The sequence below is a fragment of the Chinchilla lanigera genome, unplaced genomic scaffold (assembly GCF_000276665.1).
Source record: "Chinchilla lanigera isolate Chin_1 unplaced genomic scaffold, ChiLan1.0 scaffold00048, whole genome shotgun sequence".
NCBI lineage: Eukaryota > Metazoa > Chordata > Mammalia > Rodentia > Chinchillidae > Chinchilla > Chinchilla lanigera.
The window spans coordinates 8,236,727-8,260,324 of NW_004955449.1; the positions used below are offsets into that span (position 1 = coordinate 8,236,727).

General features: G+C 37.1%; 1 protein-coding gene and 1 long non-coding RNA gene across 2 annotated transcripts in view; one reads left to right on the top strand and one right to left on the bottom strand.

The window, feature by feature from the left end:
* The window catches only part of LOC106149563, a 21,369-nt gene extending 15,899 nt beyond the window's left edge, over nucleotides 1-5,470 (bottom strand). The window contains exon 1 of the long non-coding RNA XR_001235829.1: nucleotides 5,307-5,470. This is a non-coding gene — a long non-coding RNA (uncharacterized LOC106149563). The remainder of the gene's footprint in view (nucleotides 1-5,306) is intronic.
* Nucleotides 5,471-5,600: 130 nt separating this feature from the next.
* Nucleotides 5,601-23,598, top strand: part of Ttc21b (tetratricopeptide repeat domain 21B) — a 63,686-nt gene continuing 45,688 nt past the window's right edge. The window contains exons 1-12 of the mRNA XM_005393290.2: nucleotides 5,601-5,718; nucleotides 8,193-8,322; nucleotides 8,412-8,522; nucleotides 9,652-9,818; nucleotides 12,064-12,186; nucleotides 12,646-12,803; nucleotides 14,775-14,859; nucleotides 16,099-16,197; nucleotides 17,597-17,789; nucleotides 18,239-18,336; nucleotides 19,038-19,238; nucleotides 22,823-22,952. Coding sequence (XP_005393347.1) covers nucleotides 5,698-5,718; nucleotides 8,193-8,322; nucleotides 8,412-8,522; nucleotides 9,652-9,818; nucleotides 12,064-12,186; nucleotides 12,646-12,803; nucleotides 14,775-14,859; nucleotides 16,099-16,197; nucleotides 17,597-17,789; nucleotides 18,239-18,336; nucleotides 19,038-19,238; nucleotides 22,823-22,952 — 1,516 coding nt within the window. The 5' untranslated portion in view covers nucleotides 5,601-5,697. The remainder of the gene's footprint in view (nucleotides 5,719-8,192; nucleotides 8,323-8,411; nucleotides 8,523-9,651; nucleotides 9,819-12,063; nucleotides 12,187-12,645; nucleotides 12,804-14,774; nucleotides 14,860-16,098; nucleotides 16,198-17,596; nucleotides 17,790-18,238; nucleotides 18,337-19,037; nucleotides 19,239-22,822; nucleotides 22,953-23,598) is intronic.

Consider the following 23,598-nt stretch of genomic DNA (forward strand, 5'->3'; position numbering starts at 1 on the left):
CATGTGTCATCATTTGAGTTCTTGATGTTAGCCATTCTTTCGGAGTAAAATGGAACTCAGTAGCTTTTTAATTTACATTTCTCTAATAAAGATTTTTTTCATGTATTTATTGGTTATTTGTACTTCTGAAAAGTGTGTACTCATTTAAGCTGCCTGTTTGTGACTGGGTGTTTTTTTCTGGGGAGTCTAACTTTTTAAATACTTTATGTATTTCTAAATATTAATGCCCTGTCTAAAGAAAGCTGACAATTTTTCCTCAGTTTGTAGTTAGTCTTCTCACTTTGCTGGTTTTTTCCTTTGCTCTGCAAAAGTACTTCAATTTGATATAATCCCATTGTTAAACCTTATTAAACCTTAAACGCTATTTCTTTTATTACTGGGGTTCTGTTTAGAAAGCCCTTGCCTATGCCTATGCCTTCAAAAGTTTTACCAAATTGGTCTTTCAGTAACTCATTGTTTTTGTTGTAAAATTTAGATCTTTGATCCATTTTATTTTCTATTAGTATATAGTGAGAGACATGGATCTAGTGTCAATCTTTAACATGTGCATAACCTGTTAGCCCAGCAATGACTGTTAAAAAACCAATTGTTCTTGCAGCATATGATTTCCACCTCTTTGTCAAAGATCAGATGGCAGAATATACCTAGAGTTGTTTCAGTAGTCTCTATTCTATTTTATTGACCCTCATGTCTATTTTTGTGCCACTGCCATGCTATTTTTATCACTGTAGCTTTGTAGTATAACTTGAAATCTAGGATTGTGATGCCTGCCATTTACCACTTACTGCCCAGGACTGTTTGCTTTCTAGGTCTCCTCTGGGTCCATATGAACTTTAGGATTGTTTTCTCTAATTCTATGAGGTTGTTGGTATTTTAACTGGCTTGCATTAAATCTAGCCTATGCTCACAATTCAGTTGCAACCAGAATCATGAAAGAAATTATGCAACCGGAATCATGGAACAAATTAAGTTCTTCAATGGAGGTAAAACTGTAATTGCTTTCAGAATATGGCCATTTTGACAATATTGGTTCTACCTACCTAGGAACAGGCTAACCTTCCATTTTTTGACGTCATCTTATTTTTTTAGAGTTCTAGTTTTCATTTTAGAAATCACTCACTTTCTTAGGTTAATTCCTAAGTATTCAATTTTTATTGAAGTTATTGTATATGGTATTGTTTTCTTCATTTCTATCCCACTGGATTCATTATTATCGTACAAGAACACTATTCATTTTTATGTGTCAGTTTTGTAGCCTGCCATCTTGATGAATTTGTTTATTAGTTCTAGGAATCCTTTGGTGGAGACTTTTAGGTCTTCCATGTATAGGGTCATGGCATCTGCAAAGAAAGATAGTTTGACTTCTTCCTTTCTTGTACATATCCCTTTTATTTCTCTTGCCTGATTGTGTTGTCTAAAATTTTGAGTACTATATAGAACAGGAGTGGTAATAATGGACACTCTTTTATTATTTTTAATTCTAGAGGAAAAGTTTTCAGTCTTAATATGAGGTTGGCAGTAGCTTTGTCATAAATGGCTTTCATCAAATTGAGATAAGATACTTTTCTTCAGAGTTCTTCCAGAAATTTCATGAAGTAATGGTCTTACTTACAGATGGTGTGAAGGTGCAGATAAGGACCGCCTATTGAAAGCAGGAAGTCCTTCGCCATAGCCCTCTACAGTACACCCTAATTTCACGGCACTCCCTACCCAGGAGAGATGACTTAACAACCAAATAGGGCCAAAATACACCTTAACTATAATACAAGAAATATTCAAATGCAGTGGGTTCTTGGGTTTTCTTGTTTGTTTTTCAGAATAAATACAATTTTTGGACCAAATATATTTGCAAGTAAAAATATTTCAACTTTCCTGTTTAGTTATTACAGGATATATATCCCTAGGTGATAGTTTTAACCACCTTAAGTCCTTTTATGTTTGAATTGCAGTTACTTTTTATCCTTTTTATATACTTCAATAACATAAATATACACTACACTTTGTTTTTTAAAAGAACACTGTCTTCCTTTTGCGAGTAATGTGTCAACTAAGGCAATTTTAAGATTGCATGTGTAAACACAAAAGGTTTATATTTGTCTGTCTTGGGGTCTCAGAAATAAACTCAAGCCTTTATACACCCTAGGCAAGTACTATACCACTGAACTACATTTTCAGCTCTGCAGTAAATCTTACAGAGCACTGTGTTTAATGGAAATTATTGGTCACAGAATGTATTTTACATAAAAAATTTCATATTTGTTAGGCAGAAAAATTGCTTTCCAAAGTCCATAAGTGTCTTGGTTACTTTTCTCTCGTTGCTGACACAAAATACCCAACGTCCAAAATGAAGGAAGGAAAGGTTTATTTAGCTTACAGTTTGTGGAGGTTTCAGTCCATACTTGGCTGGCCCCAGAGGCAGAAGGTAGCAAAGCAACAAGAGCAAAGGGTGGAATGGCAGCCAAACAGCAAATGCAGCCAGACCAAAACCGAGGAATAGCAGCAAGCAGCTTCTTTTTCCCTGCCTTACTTTGTAAACAGGCTACCCCCACCTAAGGGGCGTGTAGCTCTCACATAACCTCCATGCCCTCCTCTACAACAGGCTCAGGATGTATACAAATTAAGTATCCTGGCTTCCTGCTGAGTCACTTAGCCAAACCTCTAGACTCCCCAAGTTGACACAATGTTTCAACCATAACAATAAGGAAATAACACAAAAAGCTCCACTTCAGGTTAGGAAGACTTTTTTTTCCAGGATTGAGAAATGAACTTTGCAATGAGCCCTATAGCCAGGCAATCCATCCCCTTCTTGTGTGAGTGAGAAAAGAATTCTCTAGGTTATTAATTTGCCCAGACTGGGCTCCCTTTTTCTTTCTTTTCTTTTTTGGTTCCAAGAGTTTATTTGCAAATTGAGGTGGGGAGGTGTAAAGGAAAAAGTAGCTCTGCAGAGCAAACTTGGGCTAAACAAGGAAATGAAAGTATAAAAGCAAAAATAAAAGCACACTCTGTATCTAGACAGAGAGAGAGCTTCCATGGGGAGTCATAGTAGCGGGATTCTCCTGGCTTCTGGTCCCTTTATGCCATCCACACGGGAATCTGCAAGGAGCTGTACATATGGGTCCTAAGAATCATCTGGCACTAGCCTGAGATCCTGCAATTGACAGGCTCCATCCATTTCTCCAGCCAGTTTAGTCATGCCCTACATCCTATGTCATTTACCCCTGAGAGATACAAATACAAAAAATTTTTATCGGGTGCTGAAAGAGTAGTGGTCTCTAACTTCTATAGCTTCTTCAAGATGGAAGGGGCTGGGGTGGGCTCACACTTCAGTCCTCCAGCCTCAGAACCCTCAGCTGGGATTATAGGCCCAGGCCAACACACCCAGCTTGGAGGACCACATTCTTGCACTATACCATGCTCTCTCTCACATCCAGTTATGGTGATCCTTGAAGGCTTCATGGAGAGCAGGATTTGAAATAAGTTCTGAAGAAGGAGTAGATTTTGTCTGGTGAAGAAAGAGCTTGGAGCAAAGGTGGGAAAAGAATTCTCAAAAGAAGAAATAAAAATAAGAAATAAACAAATTCCCATTTGTCTGGAATAAAGGCTCCTTGAAGGAAGGGGGAAGTTGTCCATGAATGGAAAGTAGGAGATAAGTCTTGAAAAGACAATAAAGAGTCATGGATGTGAGACCCAAAACTTTGTAGCCAACAAAAGTGAGTCAATGAAATTTTTTGTGCTAAAAAATTCCAGTTTCACAAGGAAGACAGTAGATTTCAAGTTTCTCACCTGAGACCTTGTGAAGAAACACCAAGTCACTATCAGTGTCAAAGTAAATACCACAGTAATCCAAAAAATACTCACAAAGGGCCAGGTATGGTGTTTCATTATAAGTGATTTTACCTCAGGACAAGATTTAATGAAGAAAACCCTACAAGGGGCTAAATCATAGCAGTCTTCCACTTGTCAAACTTTGCCCAAGTTTAGACTTTAAGTATTTCAGAAAGGTAGGTTGATCATTTATTCTTTTAATCATGATCCTTTGATATTTTCTTCCAGAGAAACTTTTCCTTTAGTATCAAAAGTTTACAGTTCATGATCCTACATTTTGGTGAGGATCTCTGGCTGATAGTATTCTCTACTGCTTACCAAATATAGATTCAACCATAGTTTTGAAAATCGTACCAGTACATATTACCAGTTGCCCATCAGCACACATGTTTAGCTGGACTATGATTGTCAAAAGCAATCCTTATGAAAATATGTGCCCCATTTGGTGGAATGCACTTTAAATCTTGGGATGGTAGATAGCCCTTCTCAGGTAAAAATTAATTCACAGACTGCTGTACAAGAGAGATTTTGATTGCTGTGAAAAATATTTGAGATAAACTTATAAGAGGGGAAGGTTTGTTTTGCCTCACAGTCTCAGGGGATTTAGTCCATGGTAAGTTGGCCCTATTGCTTTGGGTCTGTGGTAGCACATAAATCATGGTGAGAATCCACAAAGGAAGAGGATTGTTTGCCTCATGGTGGCCAGGAAGCAAGACAGAGAGTGGAAAGGCCAGGGTCCCCACGGTCCCTTCAAAGGCACATCCCAATCACCTTCTCTCACTAGGACATAAGGTTCTACCATCTCCAATAGGACCACCAGGTGGGCACCAAGCCTTCAATGTCTGGGCCTGGATGGGGGGAGGGAGTTAGACACAAATAATAGCAACTCCTTAAGAAATTTTAAATCTGCAAAAGATAAATGTCATTTCACCTAAAGATAGCGGACCGTAGGATTGAAATTTTGAATCTGTGTAAATGGCTTTACCCAGGTCACCTAAACCTCATCCACTATTTTAAAAATCTCCTTAGGCAGAAAGAGAAGCTCTCTTAGCCCATCACAATTTAATTATTTGAACTGAAGGAATTTATATAGCTGACAGTCGCATGATGGGTACAGACCTAAAAGTTTGCATAGGGATGCATTTTTATCCTCAGTTTAAAATCAGCAGCACCATTACGTACACAAACATGTTTGCCTTATTGGTCCTCATTACCAGGGCTAGAATGAGCTAAACTGATATGCACTCTACTCACAAACACAGAATTGCAACACTGTCTGCAAAGATTTAAATTGAGCCAGAGAAGCGAGTCGCATTTCACAGAACTTGCGGGCTTTTCTGCGCCACCTCGTGGCCACACTCCGACTACGGCCCGCGACGGTGCAACACTTTTCCCCGCGTGGGTCAGGACTGCACCAGCCGCAATGCGGAAATCGACTGCGGCGAAAACTGAGTCTCTGTTGCCAGGGATGGGAAACAGACCTGCGCTTCTTTCTGTTCCTTCCCCGTTTGTTTTTAATCCTTTAATTCTACCCCTGAGGTAGGCCATCCCATGCTCCTTCTGGTGCGGGTTCCGGATCTGAAAGCTTTCTCCAGCCCCACCACGCAGCGGTGCCCCCGTCTCGGCCACCGTCCTCCCAGGTGGCCCTCGCGGCCCTCCCTTCAGCTCCCCGCTACGCCCGCTCCGCGCCCCCTGCAATCTCGGCCGCAAGGGCCCGCCCCTTTCTCCGGCAGCCAATGGGGCCGCGGCCACGCCCTCCGCCACGCCCCTCCCTCCGTCCAGGCGCGAGCGACTTCAGGGCCTTCGTGGGCGGAGTCCCAGGCCTCCTCCCGCCGGCGGCGGCCGCGAGCTTGAGCCTCTCCCTCGGTGGCCATGGACTCCAAGGGGCTGCAGGTGAGCGGTGGGCAGGACGGGCTTGCTCTGTGGGTTGGCCTTGGGCCGGGGCTTGGACAGAGCCCGGGACTTCGGGTTGCCCGGTCGCCGGTGGGCGAGGCCGCTGGGAAACGACGTCCTCGCCAGCCTCCGTCCCTCCCTCCCGCCGCACCAGCCGAGCTCGCCCCGCGCGGAGGGCGCCTGGAGGTGGACTTCTGTCGCCTGGGGCGGTAGCGCGGGGCGCTGCGCCTCCAGGAGCGAGGTTGAAGGCTTTAGAACAAAGTGGTAGTGTCCGATCTCCCCCTGTCCGTGGAAAGAGCCCGGAAAGCCTATGAAACCTGTTGAAGACCTGGGGCTCCCGCGCGGAGCGGACGTCGTTTTAGGGTGGTCTTCGCTGTCACTCCCAGAATCCCCCCCTCGTCAGAGCGTTCATGATCGCGGTCTGTATCCTTGCTGTTCTTCTACCTTGCCGACTCCTATACTTTCCTCCAGAGCCGCGAGAGGGAGGTAGGAAGGGCCTGATGTGTGTGGAGACCGAGTGATGGAGTTGCGTTTTCCGTGCCAGCTCGACGGTCCTCCGCAGTAATCTTTCCCTTAATTTCATTCTTCCACCCTCCCCGCACTCCACAGTTACCAGACCTGTTGGTGTTATCCTAAGCAATCTGTAGCCTCCTGTCTACATTACAGTCTTTTTTTAAAAAATTGAATTTCTGTAGTCATTAGTGACACTGAGCATTGTACACATACCGGTTGGTCGTTTGAATGTCCTCTTTTGGAAGTATTTACTGAGGTCCCTTTTTTTGTTAATTTTATGGAAAAAAATAAAACAAAATTTCATAATATAGTGCAGTCTTTACATTACAGTCTCATCTGAAAAATGTAAGTCCTCTGGGACAGAGACCATTTCTTACTCATTTTTATACCCCAGGTGGCTTAGTGCCAGTGCCTGGCGCTAATAAGTAGTCAGTGAATATTTGTTGAACTAAAGCCTGAGCCGTGGCAGTGGCAGTAATGATGAAGTGTGGTAGGTAGCCTGAAGAAACAGAAGTTCCTAATGGTTGTTTAGACTTAGAAATACGTCCTGGGCAAACGAGAAGGGAGGATCATGACTCAGTTACTGGTTTAGGCAACAGATAGCAAATGAAAATGAATCTCGAGCTTCGATTAGTGGTCTTGGTTAGACGTTACTTTTGCATTTCATCAACATACGGGGTTCAGTGAAACTTCCGAACGGTGGTGCTTTTAAACTGTGATAATCTTAATCTTTGCAAGCACCGGTAATTTGTTTTACTAATAACATTTCACAAACTAGGGTGCTGTTAAGGACCGAAGGTTTGCAACCACATCGTTTCCCCTTTAACTTCTTGTTCTTTTCCGAATACCATGCTGCTACCTTTCAGGAGGATTATAGGTGATGAATGATACTAAATATGGCACAATTAAAATACCCTTAGTTGCGGCAAACTAAAAGGTGATCTGCAGGCAGTTTTCCTGGGTTGCACTGTGGGTGCCTGGGAGATTGAGTGTTGCTTACTCTTTGCAAAAAACTGGCTAAGAGGAATAGAGAGCAGTAACTGCAGGAGGAAAGTAGACTAAAGGAAACAGAACATTTGCCTGACATCTGCAGAAGGAGGAGGATATAGCCCTCTGGAAAAGAAGACTAAAGTAGAGTTGTGTACACACCCTTACATTTTAATTCTGTCCACCAGTGCTTTATACTTCTCTCTTGTGCTAAACCAGGAGAGGTAGGCGTGGACTGACCCACATTAAGATATTGAGGGGAACCAGTTATGTCAGATGGTACAGTGTGGCTTCTTTCCTTGATTGGGTCATCACCTAAGCCTTAGATAGGGTCCTGAGAAAAGTGATGTAAAACACAAATCCAGTTAATTAGAACATAGTATCTCCTGGTAGTTTTCTACCTTGTAAGTTACATAATAGGATTTGGAAAAAAAAAGCTTAAAGGTAGACATTTGCACTGGAACGTAGTTTAGCTCATTAATGTAGTCTTACTGCTGAGTATTTCTAATAGTCAATCTATGTTCAATTACAGAACAAGTAGAATAACATCTGATAATAGATTGCGGTTTAATTGTCATTACTTTGTAATGCTGTCATGACATTACTCTTAGAAGAAGATATTTAAAAAGAAGCCTACAATCTGGCAATGGAAGCCTGATCTTTTTCTTTTGATTCCTGTTTTTGTCTGTTTTCCTAGTTTCTAAAACTAAGGAATATGGGTCAATAAAAAGAAAGAGATGAAAGTCTGACTCCAGTAGTGTTAACGAAAAACATTTAAGAAAAGATTGAAATTATTAGAAAACATAGTTATTTCAGTAACTTTGTGTTCCTTCTGTTGTGCAACCCTTAGTATTGAATGCTAGTGTAAAATCACAGTATCTGAGTTTTAGAGTATTCAACATTGTAAATTGATAATCTGTTTCTTAAAGTGTTTCCAGAATCTCTTTTGACCTTTAGCCATTATTTCCATTTAGACACTCATTAATTACTATTGTCAAGAGCGGTATTTCCATCATGTGTCACTTGTGGCCAGTGAAGGAATGAAGAGGTATGGCAGTGAGCCAGTCTTCAGGTTTTATCATGCCTATGGTACATTAATGGAAGGTAGGCACTAATTATTCCAGAAGTTTTAAGTTCTTGTTTTGTGCGGAGTAATTTTCCAATGTATAATCTTGATAATCTTGATTTTTCAGGTAAAATTCAAGAAGCTCTTCGTGAATTTGAGGCTATTAAAAATAAACAAGATGTGTCACTTTGTTCACTGATTGCACTGATATATGCCCATAAAATGAGTCCTAGTCCAGGTATAGTATTTAAGCATAATGCATAGGTGGAGTTTCCCTAATTCATTTTGATTTCTACACTGTTTAGCGTGATCATTCTGTATTATTTACTAGCCATAGATACTGTTGACGTCATACGTATTTTAACTTCCTGACAAGAATATGAATTCATCAAGCACAACAAATGTATGTCTTAAATTTTTTCATATTCTTTATATCCTATAGCAGAAGTTTCATTGGTACATAAGAATCGTCCAATGTAATTTAAAGATGAATGTACAGGAGCAATTGTTATTCAACAGGAGAGCTAAAAGCAGTTATAAATATAACATATATCATATAGTTCTGCATTAGCCAACTTTATAACTTGTTCTATGCTAATAGAAAACAATGTGTAGTTTATCTCTTCTATTTTAAGGCTCTGGAAAGCTTTTACATTCTTCATTAGGGCTAGCTCTTCAAATCTATATGTACTATTACTACATTAGCGTAGGCTGGGAAGGCACTGTGAGAGACTGGAACTTAATGCAGTCTTTGAAGGACATGCAGAGTTTAAATATGAAGGATATTAACAAGCCAGGAGGAATGGGTCAGCAAATACATAGAGCTAGCCTTGCATTTGATTCTCCTATGGATTTCCTTTCTCTATGCACCATTCAAAGTGTGTTTAACTGGAGCAAAGAATTTATATAGTGGCATTACAGTCCGTAAGCCAGAGAATGGTGGGAGGGAGGCAGGAAGGAAGGGAGGGAGAAGGAGAAGGAAGAGAGGTGTTCAGAGATATTTGAGGGCTAACTCTCCTTTCCACCGTGTGATGCCCAGTGAACTTGAGCTGTAGGGGGGTTACGCAGCAAAGCCTAGGTTCTTGGTGTATATTCTTCTTGAAAGCCAATTTAAGTCCTTATAACGTGACTTAAGCTGAGATCTAGCAACAACCAGATTTGTGCAAACAGTGTCACAGCTTACTGGTGGCCTGCTAGGGACTTGAAACTCTAGGCTGAGACACATAATGCCTGAATACATTCATTTGTTTGTATCATGGCTACTTAATGAAAACTTGTGAAGTGGTCGGGCAGTGATGTTGTCATCTGACCTATAATAAACACTTGCTAGATTTTAATTGTCATCTAATATTGTTTTCCCCTCTCAGATAGAGAAGCTATTCTGGAATCAGATGCCAGGGTGAAGGAGCAGCGTAAAGGAGCTGATCAGAAAGCTTTATACCACGCAGGCTTGTTTTTATGGCACATCGGCCGTCATGATAAGGCCAGAGAATACATTGAAAGAATGATAAAGATGCCCAATAGTAGCAACGAGGTGGCTGGTTTTCTTATTTTGAAATAAAAACATTAAAGGAAGTTTATGTTATTTATACATTCAGTAGTATCTTGTTTAGTTTTTGCTACTGTCTATTCTTTTTGTAAATATCAGCTCTAATATTTTTCTGTACTGTAAAATAGGGATTTTCTAAGGTTGCTCATTTTTATCCTTATAACTCTTGAACAGATGCTTACCTGATTCTCTCTATTTCTGTTTCCTTTTCCCTTCTGCATTTATTCTTTCCTTATGTCTTCCTTTCTTTCCTCTTACTGAATAGCTCCACATGCATGACACAGTTGTTTATACTACTGGTAATACACAGATAAAGCATGCGTTAACTTTACTTTCATGAATGAATTACAGTGTGTGGTAGTGGCACAGAGCATATGCCCAGCTTATATTATGAGAAAAATTGCACATGTAGGAGGGATATGTGATGACAGTGCATAGGAAAATTATACCTAACGTTTACTACTTGCTTACTTTTTACTAGACTCTATTTTAAGTTACAAAGAGGGACTACGTCTGTGTTAGGAGGAAGAGATTTTGAAGGACATAGCTTTTGAGCTAAAGCCTGAAAGATGGATATAATTTCATCAGATTGTGAGAAAGAAAAGTAGATCTTCCCAAAGTGGGAAGTAGTGGGTGGAATTGAGAATGTTCATACTGGGTACATGGGTAATCTTACAAGACAGATGGATGAAGATGATGGAAGAAAAGTCTGGAGAGGTAGAGTGGGACAGACTGGAGGATCTTGTCTGCTAAGTACAAATATTTATATCTAATCTGATAGACATTGAGAGATCACTGAAGATGTTTAATCATGGGAGTGATGTCATTAGAATGCATATCCAGAAGATTAATTTCAGAGTGGTTTGGGGGTTGAACTTGCCTAGAGAGAAACTAAAATTGGAGGGGAGTCAAAAAAGGTAGCACTTTGATAGAAAGTTGAGGGTCTACACTAAAATATACACAGCTGGTATGGTGGCACATGGTTGTAATCCCAGCACTTGGTAGGCTGAGACAGGAGGGATCCCATGAGTTTGAGGCCAGTCTTGTTAATAGCAAGTTCATGGACAACCTGAACTGCCTACTGAGACCCTGTCTCAAAAAAACAACAAAATACTTATTTGTATTTGTGTGTGTATACAGTATTAAACTTGAGAATTTTTTAATACCCTCAGACTTGTTAGCTCATAATAGGTGAGAGGAGGGAAAGATAAAGAGGAATTACAAGGGGCCTCTTAAGATTTTACATCTGGATAATTCAAAAAGCAGTTAACATCTGTATAAGAAATGTTGCGATAAGAAGCTAGCCTTAGGGAGAGGTGGCATACTTACCTTCCAACAGAAAGATTTGACTAAGGGCTGGCAAAACAAGCAGATGTTGATCACTTGGAAACTTGGGAAAAGAAAAGTTCAGAAAAGGATTAAAATAGGTTGTATGAATTAACCAGGTAGTTGAAACCATTCAAGATATAATCTAGTTAGTAGAGAAGTATTGTTTAAGAAGTTAGTATGTCTTTTCAGATAAGATACAGAGAAGTAAGTACAATCTTACTTAAAGGCCTGTGCATTTATGAGATAGTATAAACAATTTTTTAATAGAAGAGAACATTTTGCAATTTTTATTTGATGTTAAGATGTTAAGAATAAAGAGTTTCTTTTTTCCAGTCTTGAAAATTTTCCAACCCATTGGTTCAGTAACATCTCGAAAGGTAAATATCCGTGACTTCTTAAATTTTAATTTCTCAGGCTATTTACCTTTTCATTTGAAATTCACTGGACTATTATAGAGGCTAAGAAGACAGCTGCATAGTTATCTGGATATTTAATGTATGTTAAATGAGAGATCTCTTCACCCTAGTTCATTTAGGTTGTTTGTTAAAAAGAAACAACATGTGCTTACTTTTATATTGAATTACATTTAATTGTCATTAGAAATAATTTACTAGCAAAGCCTCAGAGAAGAATATTGGTTTTAGCACTAGTGGAATATTAACCAGACTTCTTAGTACTGAGCCCAGTAGTAATCTCCGAAATTCATAGTCTAGTTTGCAAGACAAAATAGGGAAGGGTTCAAAAGCAATTTTATTACACAGAGTTTAATTGTTCAGGACACTATTTACAGAGTCCATTTTGGTATTAATTACTGAAAAAATGACATTAAGTTTACCTTTCTCAGTAGTTATTTCTGTCATCTCAAAAAATAGAAGTATGACTGGAATTTCTCATTTTACAGGGACAAATTCTGAAAGCATGGCTTGATATTACAAGAGGAAAAGAACCTTACGCTAAAAAAGCACTAAAATGCTTTGAAGAGGGATTACAGGATGGAAAGGATATTTTTGCTCTGCTGGGTAAGGTAAGTTAGAGTTAAGATAAATAAATTGTTTTGAATTCATTCAACATTTGATACCTTAAACTAAGTAGTTAAAAAAAAGATGATACTTTTTATGATCCTATTGTTACCTCTCAGAGTGACTTGTGTTTGTGTAGGATACAACTAGAGAAATGAATTCCATATCAGAGTTCCTGAATCCTGGATTATGTTTGTTGTTGTTGATTCAGCTTTCTTTCCTCAACAAACACTGTGCATCTGAGCTGTGTCAGACATCACTCTAGATCCTAGTGATGACCTGAGCAAATAGACCCTCCTGTCTTCCAGTGTGTATGACAGGCAGTCGTAAAGTTATGTAGCAGATCAGAGGGTAGGAAGTACAGTGGAAAAATGAAGCAGAAACTCTGACTCCCTGCTTCGGGCAGTGAGAAACTCAGTATGTGAGATCACAGGTCTGATGTCACCTTTTTCTTCCCTTGTTAGGTGCAGTGCCTTGAGATGCGCCAGAATTATTCAGGTGCTCTGGAGACTGTGAACCAGATAATCGTGAGCTTTCCAAGCTTCCTTCCTGCTTTTATAAAGAGGATGAAACTACAACTAGCCTTGCAGGATTGGGACCAGATGGTTGAGACAGCACAAAGGTTAAGTACAAAAAAAAATCAGTCACGTGTCTTTTTGGATCTGGTTATAATTATAAGACCAAAAAATTATGTGTTTTTTGTTATGAAACTTTTTAAAAACTCATCATAGAATTTTTCCAACCAGATAGAATTGATTTTTTTCTAAACAGCATAGAATTGAGGACAACATAAAATTGTTTTTAAAAACTGAAATTACTGATTTACATAAGTATGTCAATACCTGTCTTAAGACACTCACTAGGCAAACAGACAAAAATCCCTGTCCTCATGAACTGTATGCTGAAATGAGAGGTGCTCTACTAATAAAAACAAACAACAAAATTATGTGGTGAATCAGTTGGAAGTGTTAAGGAAAAAAGATACAGCAGGAAGGTGAAATCGGAGTGTTGGGAAATTTGATGTTATGAAGGTCCGGGAGAATGGGATTTGAGCAGAGGTTTGAGGAAGGCAGGGAGGAAGCTATACAGACAGCTGGGAGACTTTGCAGAAAGAGGGCAAAGCAAGTACAAAGGCCGTGGGCCTGACTGCATGTCAGAGCTTTGAGGATGGGAAGGAGTAAGAAGAATAGGTGGTGAGGTCAGAGGTGAAGGGCAGAGAGGATCTGGTGCCAGCTCATGAAGGGTCTTATTGACCGTTGTAACGATTTTAGTTTTCCTTCTAAAAGGTGAAATCATTCAAGGGTTTGAGTCTGCGTTACATTTTAAGGAAAAACTGTCCTGTGTTAAGACTCTGTAGGCAAGAGCCTGGCAGAAGCAGAGGGAGAGGGAGAGCTCTTTCTGAGCTCTTGCATAATCTGAAAGAGAAGTAGTCAAGGCAGTGACCAGGATGGTTGTAGTGAGAATGCTTTGAGAAGTGACTGGAATCTGAATGTGTTTTAATAAGGAAGGTAAGAGGAAGTGAGCTGAGGATAATCCCGACCGTTCTGGCTTGAACAGAGTACTATAACAATAGCAATAATGATGAACTGTTATAAAGTGCTTAGTGTCCCTGGCCCATAGGAAATGCTGTACATCTCTAAAAGGTAGGTACTAGTTGAATTTCAGTTTGAAGACTATGTGCAAAGCTGTTTATTTATTATATTCTGCGTTCAACCTGTAAATTATTAGGGAAAATTATTAACCAGAATTAAGCATTATATCGGGCAGTTGTTGGTATAAAACAAACAAGCATGTATCTCATGAAATAAAAATTCATAGCACACACTTGTGTGGGTTATGTAGGGTCGGATGAGCTCAGTCAGGCTTCAAGTTTCAGATCTGACTGAGTCGGTGTGGCGCCTGTTGCCCCTGGGCTCTGGTCATCTCCAGCAGTGTTCTTCCCTGGGCTTGGGCAAAGGAGCAGCAGCTGCCAGAGGATACTGTTTTCTTGGCGATAGCAGAGCTGCAAGAGAAGCTTTTCCGCTCCTGCCTGCATTCCATTGCCAGCATAAGAAAATTAACCAAATCCCTGCTTAAGATGAAAAGTATCCTCCAGCTTTGTAATGGGACTGTTCAGTTACATGCCTGGAGGAAAATATTTGGGGAGGAATGAAATGACAAAACAGATAACTCAGTGTACCACACAGTGAAGGGTAAGTTACACCTCTTGCTCAGTTCATTTAAAAAGTAATCTTGAGGTAAGCTTTGTATCTTTTTAACATTAATAGATTTTTAAATGTTTGACCCATCTTAGCATTCCTAGAATTTCTGTGCTACACTAGCCTGGTCAAGGTGGATTAAACTTCTGGTAGACTGTTGTGTATGGTTAGCTAATACTTTAGTTTGGTATGTCACAAGCTTTCATCTTATAAAAATTTATTCAATATTAAATTTGAGAAACTTAAAAGTTTAAATAATTCCGACATCACTTTATTAACTAAAGCTACCTGTCTGAACAGTGGCATAGTCAGAATAACAGACCAACTTTTCATGCCTTCAAATAAAAGAAAATATGTAAGTTTATGTCACCATTAACGAATGTGTTTTCCTGCAGATTGCTCCTTCAAGATAATCAAAATGTGGAAGCACTGAGAATGCTGGCAGTTTACTATCTGTGTAGGGAGGGGAATATAGAGAAAGTAAGTTGTATTATGTTACATTTCCTGTATTAAAGATTAAAGATGAATTTCACCACACACAAACATGCATGCATGTGCATTCATTAGTACTTGAATTTTTCTTTTAGAATGTGTATCATAGTAGTTTTTAGTTAATTATTAGAAATTCACTTTAACAAAGAAGTTAGCTCTCATATCAACTAGTAAAGCAAAAGTACTATATGGTGAAAATTACCCTTGAAAATTCCTTACATCATTAATTACAGTATGTGTTTCTTCAGATAGAACTCCTGTGTTGTAGTGTATTTGATTGATGACATCAGTGATACTGGATACAAAAGAGTACATGTGCAAATTTTTATAATATTTTCATAATTGAATTGAGCTTGGGTAATGTAAATAAGCTGAGGGTGAGATCCCATTGTATCTTGTAATAAAGCCCATCTGTTCTGTTTTAGTGAACACATTACCTGTGTACTAGATGATGGAGAGCCAAACTCCAGTCGGAATCAAATGATATTATAGCAGCTGGTTGAACTGCATTGTGCTTTGTGTGATTAATGTGACAGTACCTAATCTTAGTTACCACTGGAAGCTCTTAGTAGGACAAATTTTCAGTTAATTTTTCTAACATTTATTAGGCGCTGGGGATGTAGCTTAGTGATAGAATGTTTCTGTAGCATGAGTAAGGCTCTGGATGTGATTTCCAGCATGAAAAAAATTTACTAAATACCGTTTCTATCCCAGAAAACATCTTAAAAATAACCTAGTCTGCATAGGCAATTGAATACATAGTTAATTGAATATTCATTGTAATATGTTATCATTTATGTCGCCTTCGTGTCATGAATTAATTATTGGCAAGAGAGCTTGGTATGTATAGTTATTAATATATGCATCTTTACCCATCTAGAGGTTTCTATTTAATAGCAAATATGAAAGAATGGAATGTAAGAATTCTTTAGTAGCATTATTGATCTTTTATAATAATTTTAATATTTCTTACAACATATAGAATTCCATTGGAAGAGGAAGACTTTGTAAAAGCAAAATTGTCTTAAAATTTGAGTAATAGTGCATTGCATTAGTGTGTATATGCATGTATTATATTCTTTTTCTTAGTCTGTTTAAAAATTAAGGGCTGGGGATATAGCTCAGAGGCACAGCGCCTGCCTGGCAAGCATGAGGCCCTGAGTTCAATTCCCAGTACAATAAGAAGAAGAAGAAGAAAAAGAAGAATACCGATTGCTTTTGTTCTAGGCTACCACCAAGCTGGAGAACTTAGGAAATGCATTGGATGTCATGGAACCACAGAATGCTCAACTTTTTTATAAGATTACGAAAGTCTTCAGCAGAACTGTAAGAATCCATACTATTGCATCGGAGCTGTTTTCTATAGTGGAGAGTATAAAAGAAGTCCAAAAAGTTGAAACACTAAAACATGTATGGCCTGTAGTGAAAATATGATATATATCTAACTGCGATACATTTCTAAGAATGGCACTTTGGAGGAGATGATTTGCAAATCTAAGAACTCTTCAAGGAGGGTATACTTCTTGTGCTTTTAAAGATGGGAAAGTGCCTTCCAGGCAAAGGAAAAATATTTTTTAATGAGAGCATAGGATTTATGAGTAGGATTATTCTTTGCTTTTGTTTTAAACCTATTTGAAAAGTTTTAAATTGAGTAAGATTTTTTTGATAGGGGAAAAGGTCAATATCTTAGGGTTTTTTTAAGTAATAAAGAAATATTTCAATTTTAAATGCCCAGTAAAAGGGAAATAATCAGCAATGGAATACAAAAATATATCAGAATGAGATGATTGAGAATTATCGAATGAGTACCAAGAATGAGAGATTTGAATGTTAATTAAGCTAGCCAAAAGATAAGGGGAATATTGCATACAAACAAGTAAAATAATTAACAAACATCAAATTGTAAAAATAAAGGAAACTAATTACTAAATGATACAAATAAACTGAATTATTTAAAAATAAAATTGTCACATATGTGAAGCTTTAAGTAGGAAAAATTCCTCTTATTACAAAAGCATTAATTAAGAAGGGTGTTTACCTTTTTTAGTTGCCTTTTTTACTGCCAGACACATTGTCTTCATTAGATTTTAATAAGCTCAGTGGTTATTTAAATTTGTTCCAACTTTTAAATAAGCATTTTACTCTTGAAAGTTAACTTTAGAAGTTTTATATTTACTCTAACAACATTTCTTAATGTTTTATATTTACTCTAACAACATTTCTCTAACAACGTTTCTTAAAATATTTTTGAAATTTTTTCCATGAAAATTTAAAACTTGTTCTTCTAAAATATTCTCACTAATGACATATCTTTGTCTTTAAGCAAAACAAATTTTAGTCCTAGTTTTTTATTATATATGATTAATTGTAAGTAGATACTTAAAAATTTTAATGATTTTCCTGTCTCATTTACAAAAACATGAGAATCGTTATGTTACACCACAGTCAAACTGCATAGCATCACTGAAAGTGTACATATCAAGATAGAAATTTTGCAAAATTTCTATCACTACTCACTGAGATATATAAGTCCTAATAGGTTGTAAACTTCTGATGCATTATCTGAATAATTAATGGGGAAATTTTTTTACTGTTAAATAATTTTAATCATTTTTCTTCATGTGAAATGTACAGAACACATACATTTAGAGGAAAAAAAAAGTAGTCCTTTACCCCCAGATGCTTGACTTCTATTCTGATTTAGTTTTTTTTTTTCTCTTTTCAGTGTGGACGTAATGAGCTTATTCTTCAGAAAGTTCAAACATTGCTAGAAAAAGCTTTTAGCTTAAACCCTCAGTCATCAGAATTTGCTGCAGAAATTGGATACCAAATGATTTTACAAGGGAAAATTAAAGAGGCATTGACGTGGTATCAGACTGCCATGACACTGGATAACACTAGCATCTCCGCACTCACTGGTAGAATGGCTGTTTCTGTAAATGTTGCTAACAGACATCTAAGTACAGTTGCTTTAAGTGCCTGTGGCTAAGTAGGAAAAATATATTGCCGTTTTCTAAAGTTAAACTGTTCTCTACTAGCCACCTCCCTTTTACTGGCTAGAGAAAAAGTCATATATCTTTAAAAATAAAATTTTTATTTCACAAATAATATTGAGAGAAGAAATTTTTATGAGATAGTTTCTATAAGTTTGAAATTCTGGAATAAATGATTTTTATATCAAAATAAAGGTCCACTTTACTTTGATTTACTCTTTTTTTCTCTTTCCATTGTTTTTGTTATTATTTTAATTTAAAACATTAAAGTATTGTGGTGGAGGGAAACATGTTTATTAACACTGTTCATGTTAGTTTGAAGGGTACATGCCTGAACTGGTGTAAGTCTTGACAGTTGTTGTCTCTGATTTTAGGATTCATCCGATGTCAGTTAATGGATGGGCAGTTACAGGAAGCAGATCAGCAGCTAGAATTCCTCAGTGAAGTTCAGCAGTCCATGGAGAAGTCTGCGGTACCGTTTTTTGATCAGATAGTAGAACGCAGCTACTTACAAAGCGTGAAATTTTAACTTAGTATTGTTATTTAGTAATGGCTCTTGTCTTGGTTACTTTTCTCTCATTGCTGGGACAAAATACCCAACCCCCAAAATTAAGGAAACAAAAGTTTAGTTAGCTCACAGTTTATAGAGGTTTCAGCCCATATTTGGCTGGCTCCAAGGCAGAGTGGCACATGGCAGAGGGCAATAGTTCATGGCTGCAGAAGATAGCAAAAGTAACAAGAGCAAAAGGGAGGAGCAGTAGCTGGAAGAGCAAGCCTCTTTCCCTCCCTTACATTGTATCCAAAGTACCCGCCCCAGGGCAAGTGTAGCACTCACATCCATAATTCTAACTTTGGACCATTAATCAATCATAAACTCTAGAAGCCCACTTCATGACTGCATTAGGCTTTGGGGGGACATCCAGATACAAACCATAACAGCTCTAAAGGACTTATGTATGCTAACTTTAAAATGTCATTGTATTTATTATTTTACCCTATGTAAAATTAGACTTGGAAATATTCTCAATGATTATGAATGTGGCACCAGGTTAATACTGAATTTTGAACAAATGATTGCACATAAATAATACTTTACATACATTTGAAATCTAAGTAAAAATAAATGGCTTTATAACTGAATGAAATAACTTATAAAAACTATTTCTTTTCCAGGAATTAATCTATTTAAATGCAGTTCTTGCTGTGAAGAAAAATAAACGTTCAGAAGAAGTTATACACTTATTAAATGATGTATTAGACACTCATTTTTTACATTTAGAAGATTTACCCCTTGGCATACAGTATTTTGAGGCTCTAAATCCTGATTTCTTACTAGAAATTGTGGCAGAGTATCTGAATTTCTGTCCAATGATGGTAGGTAATTCTGGGACATTTACAAGGATGTATTTATATGCTTTTTAAAAGGTGCTAAGAAGTTACAGTTAATGTGTTAGATTATATCAACATCTAAAAATGGTAGTATTTATAACTATAGTATTTGAAGTAGTTTTTGTGGATTTCTTAGCAGTCACAATGTAGAGTTAACCAGTAGGTTTCTTAATCTGTGAAATAAAACAAGCAATCCCTACCTCCAAAGTAGGGCAAAAATCAAATCAGACCATGTATATATAATCTAAAACATAGCAGTACAATATAATTTGTTATTTGAAGTACTTTTAAATGAGATGTTTATAGTAATGACTGCTACCAATTAATAAAAATAGTGGTTTGTCCATATTTATTTGTAATTTTTAAAATCTTAAAATCTTCAGTTTAGGAGAACTATTAGAAGTCATTGACTTCTAACACCCACTCTCTATTGGAATCTACTCTGTAATACTATCAGGTGCCACCTAACCTCTGAGCACACTTATAAATGGAGTTTTATTATATAACTCATGACTGAACTATATTTCCTACACTAAATTAAGTTCTGCTTTTCGCTAAAATATGAAAATTTAGTGGTCCTCCTGCTTCTTGGAGTGACAGAAAAACCCAGTACGTAGCTCTAATCAAGGATCATTTCTCATTTATAAAACAGATTTTCAGTTTTTGGCTATCAGTTTTCTTGTTACCTTAAAAAGTTTCATGTTGGCAACAGTTTAGTTTTTTATATTGATGTAGTTTTAACCACCCTGGTTTTGAAGCTGAGAATAACCTTTACTTTCTTTGCCTCTCATTAAATTCATTCTTCCAAATACAGGTTTGACCTACAAGACGTAACGTAGACTCTTTCTCTCCCTTTTTTCTGGATATCCGTCTGGGGTCGTACTTGGTGTGTTTGTGAATTAGTTATATTATTGACTCCTAGTATAGTGACATTTAAGCAATTAGATCTGTCCCTTGTACCTTTGGGCTCAAGTGTAGAACTCGACCTTTACTTCTGTGAAACTATCTTCTCAGATTCATCCTGTAACTCCAGATTAATTCACTCTTGTTGGATCTTGTAGTCTATTTTAAATGGAACCTTAACTTCATGGGCCACCTGCTCTGTCCAGCTCTAAGACAGTCAGGATGGTCCTATCCAAGCATTAACAATTTTGAGTAGAACTGAAAATGGAATCCCATGGTATACTACCGGAGAGTTCTTTCCCAACTGATATGGATCCATTAGTCACCACCCTTTTATTACAGACAGGAAACATGTAAATGACCTAAGCTTATTATACCCATCTCTCATTTCAAATGGCAATATCAGGAGGGTCACTATCAAGTAGTTCATTGCTAGAAGCTAAAGTTGTTAACATTCGTTCTGCTCAAGGACCTCGGAAACTGTATAAACAAGGGAAATTAGGAAAACGGCTTACCCTTAGGGAAGTCATGCTGCCTTAATTTTCATGTCTTTTCCCAGGCTTTTATAGCTATTCTTTATAAACTAAACCTTCACAGAATCATACTTAGGACTGATCTCAGTTTCCCAGTCATGATCCATTTTCAGTTGCTTGGAAGTTGGAATGCCTTTTCCAGTTTTCATTTAGCATTCAAGATTTATTCTGTAAATGGCTACAGAGTACCCAACACTCTGCTCAGAACTGGGGAAATAGTCATGTGGAGTCAGGGGGAAAAAAAAACTATAACCGTTGCTACAAGGCATATATATTCTAGCAGGAGGACACAATTTAAGCAGAGCACATACTTGTTAATATTATCATGAAGATGACAAGAAAATAATAGATGAGGGTGAGGGCAAAGAAAATTTTAGGTAAAGTGATCAGGGGTAGGCTTTTGGGAGGGTGATATTTGAATAAAGACTTGCTGAGCATATGTGAAGATACTTTGTTTCAGACAAAAGGAATGGTTGGCTCATAAACCCAAAGGGATAGAAAAGGTCCTTGCACAAATGATTATACCAGGTAGGGAGGTCACATGTCAAGAATCCTCTCACTTTATAGTCCTGCACACTGTGAGGTCAGCAGAGGGCTTTCAGCACGATGGAAGTCAGCAATTATAAAAGGTTTCTCTGACAGCTGTACTGATAATAAACTGTAAGAGGAGTAAGAAGTAATGCATTAAATGAGTCTCCGCTTCAGTTGCTCATCACATTCCCCCATTTGTATTTGTCAGCATGCTAGTCCACATTTATAATGTTGTTTCCATGGGGGAAGTACTAGTAGACAGAATTGTCTCTTAAGCTTTGTTCCTAGTTATTTTATGTAGAGATGCTTTTCCTTTAAATTTTAATTGAATAAATGTAATATTAGGGATTGTTCGCATACTTCTGTTTTTTCTATCATTGCACATGGAAACTGTTTACAGTAAAAATAATCATTCTCATTCTTAGCAAGTGGCAAGGAACATTATCAAAACCTTAACCATCATTTATACTTTCACTGTCTTCAGTTCTGCTGAGAAAATAAATACAGTTTAAAGAATTTATTCTGTATCTATTATTAGGCAAAATAGCAAATTCTGATTTTTAAGATATGGAAAGACCATTATTTCTGCAAAAGAAGCAGAATTAGATGGGAAACTATTATAAAATTATTATAAGGACTGAAGAAATTTGAAGAAGTTAAACTGTTTTAGATAAAAATAGTAGTATTTTGAATATCTTTCTGAGGACCTTTTGCATCCTATTATAGGTAAAGAAGTGTGTCACTTTCTTGTCGGTGACAGTGACTCATCAGAGTGGTTTTAAATAAGAGTATATTCCAGTTACAACTTTCAGGTTAAGATTGGGGTGGGAGGGTCATTCTTCATATAAAAGAAATAGTAGTAAGACAAATAAAGGGGAGTGATCATTAGATAATTGAATTCTAATATCATATTTCTAAGGCTTGATTGGAGGACAATTGGCTAAATACCAGTTGCGTGGATGGCCATTATAATAATGAGCAAAATTAACAATAGTCTTAGTATTACTTTAGCCATTATCTTCACTATTGATAAGAAGAAAATAAAATGTGAAATAAAAATGGGGCAAGTGGAAGTATGAGGCATTTGTCATAGTATGCCTGAGTGTTATTGCTACTGGGGGAAGTCTAAATTCTTTAAAAATTGAGCTTGCAGCATCCCAGAGCATAAAGTAATGGAACTGAATAAGTCACAAGGTGAGTCTAGAAGGACAGTGAACATTCTCTGCCTTAACTCTTATCTATTCTAACAGGAAACCCCGCCGTTCAGTTAACTTTCCCTTGAATTGATGTTTCTTTGATAAAATATTTTACTAGATATATTTCTTTCATATTTTAAAATTCATAATTGTATACTAATTTCATAATTATTTCGCTGAACAAAGGCCATTATTTGAATAATCTCTTTGTAGATTCCCAGGAAATGATTTCCTATTACACCAGTCATAGTAAAGGTAATAAGTAATAAATAAAATGAGAAATTTCAGAAAAACACAGTTTTGATAGTCACACTAAAATTAATGTGCTTAATTTTGCCTTAATATTATTGTAAAATATATATTAATATTATTATATTTTTTAAATGATCTCATTTGCTTTGTTTAGCCTGCAAGTCCTGGGCAACCACTTGCTCCATTCCTTGTACGATGTACATGGGTCCTAGAGACCGTAGTGAGAACCGTACCAGGTCTTCTCCAAGCTGTCTTCCTAATAGCAAAAGCGAAGTATTTGTCAGGTAGAGTACACCTTAAATACTTAAAACCTTGGATTCTGATGTTGCTAAAAAAATACACGTAAGTTATGCACTCCGTCTATATGGAGAATAGTTACATAAATGCACATTTTGTGAATAGGTGAGTGATCTTTCATCTGAAATAAAATTGCAAAACTATTTAATCCTTAAAATCTTACTATAAATTTTGTAGCTCAAGTGAATTTCTGAAAAACATAGTTATATCTCTTAAAAAAATAAAGTCCCCTCTGTCTACTTGGGATTGATAATAAAAATTTACAGGCTTTAATCTATATAAGTTGGCTTGTGGGAATAACCAAACGCAATATTTATCATGTTTCAGATTTTATGAACTGTATCAATTAGTTCTTATTTAGTTCCTGGGAATGGTTGTTGTGGCTAAAGAACGTAAACCTAGTTGTAAGCTTTTTAAGGCACAGGAAAAAAATATGACTTTACACATAAAAATTGATCATCATATCATGCCTAGGTATGTACCATTTAGCTGAATGCTGTGCAAAGTAAACTAAGTTTAGAAAGTCATCTATAGTAGTTTCCTATATAGTTTTAATTCTTTTATAGGACTAAGAGTCTTTATGTGTGTTGAAGATCAAAATTTTAAACCTATTTGTAATTTCTTTAAAAATAT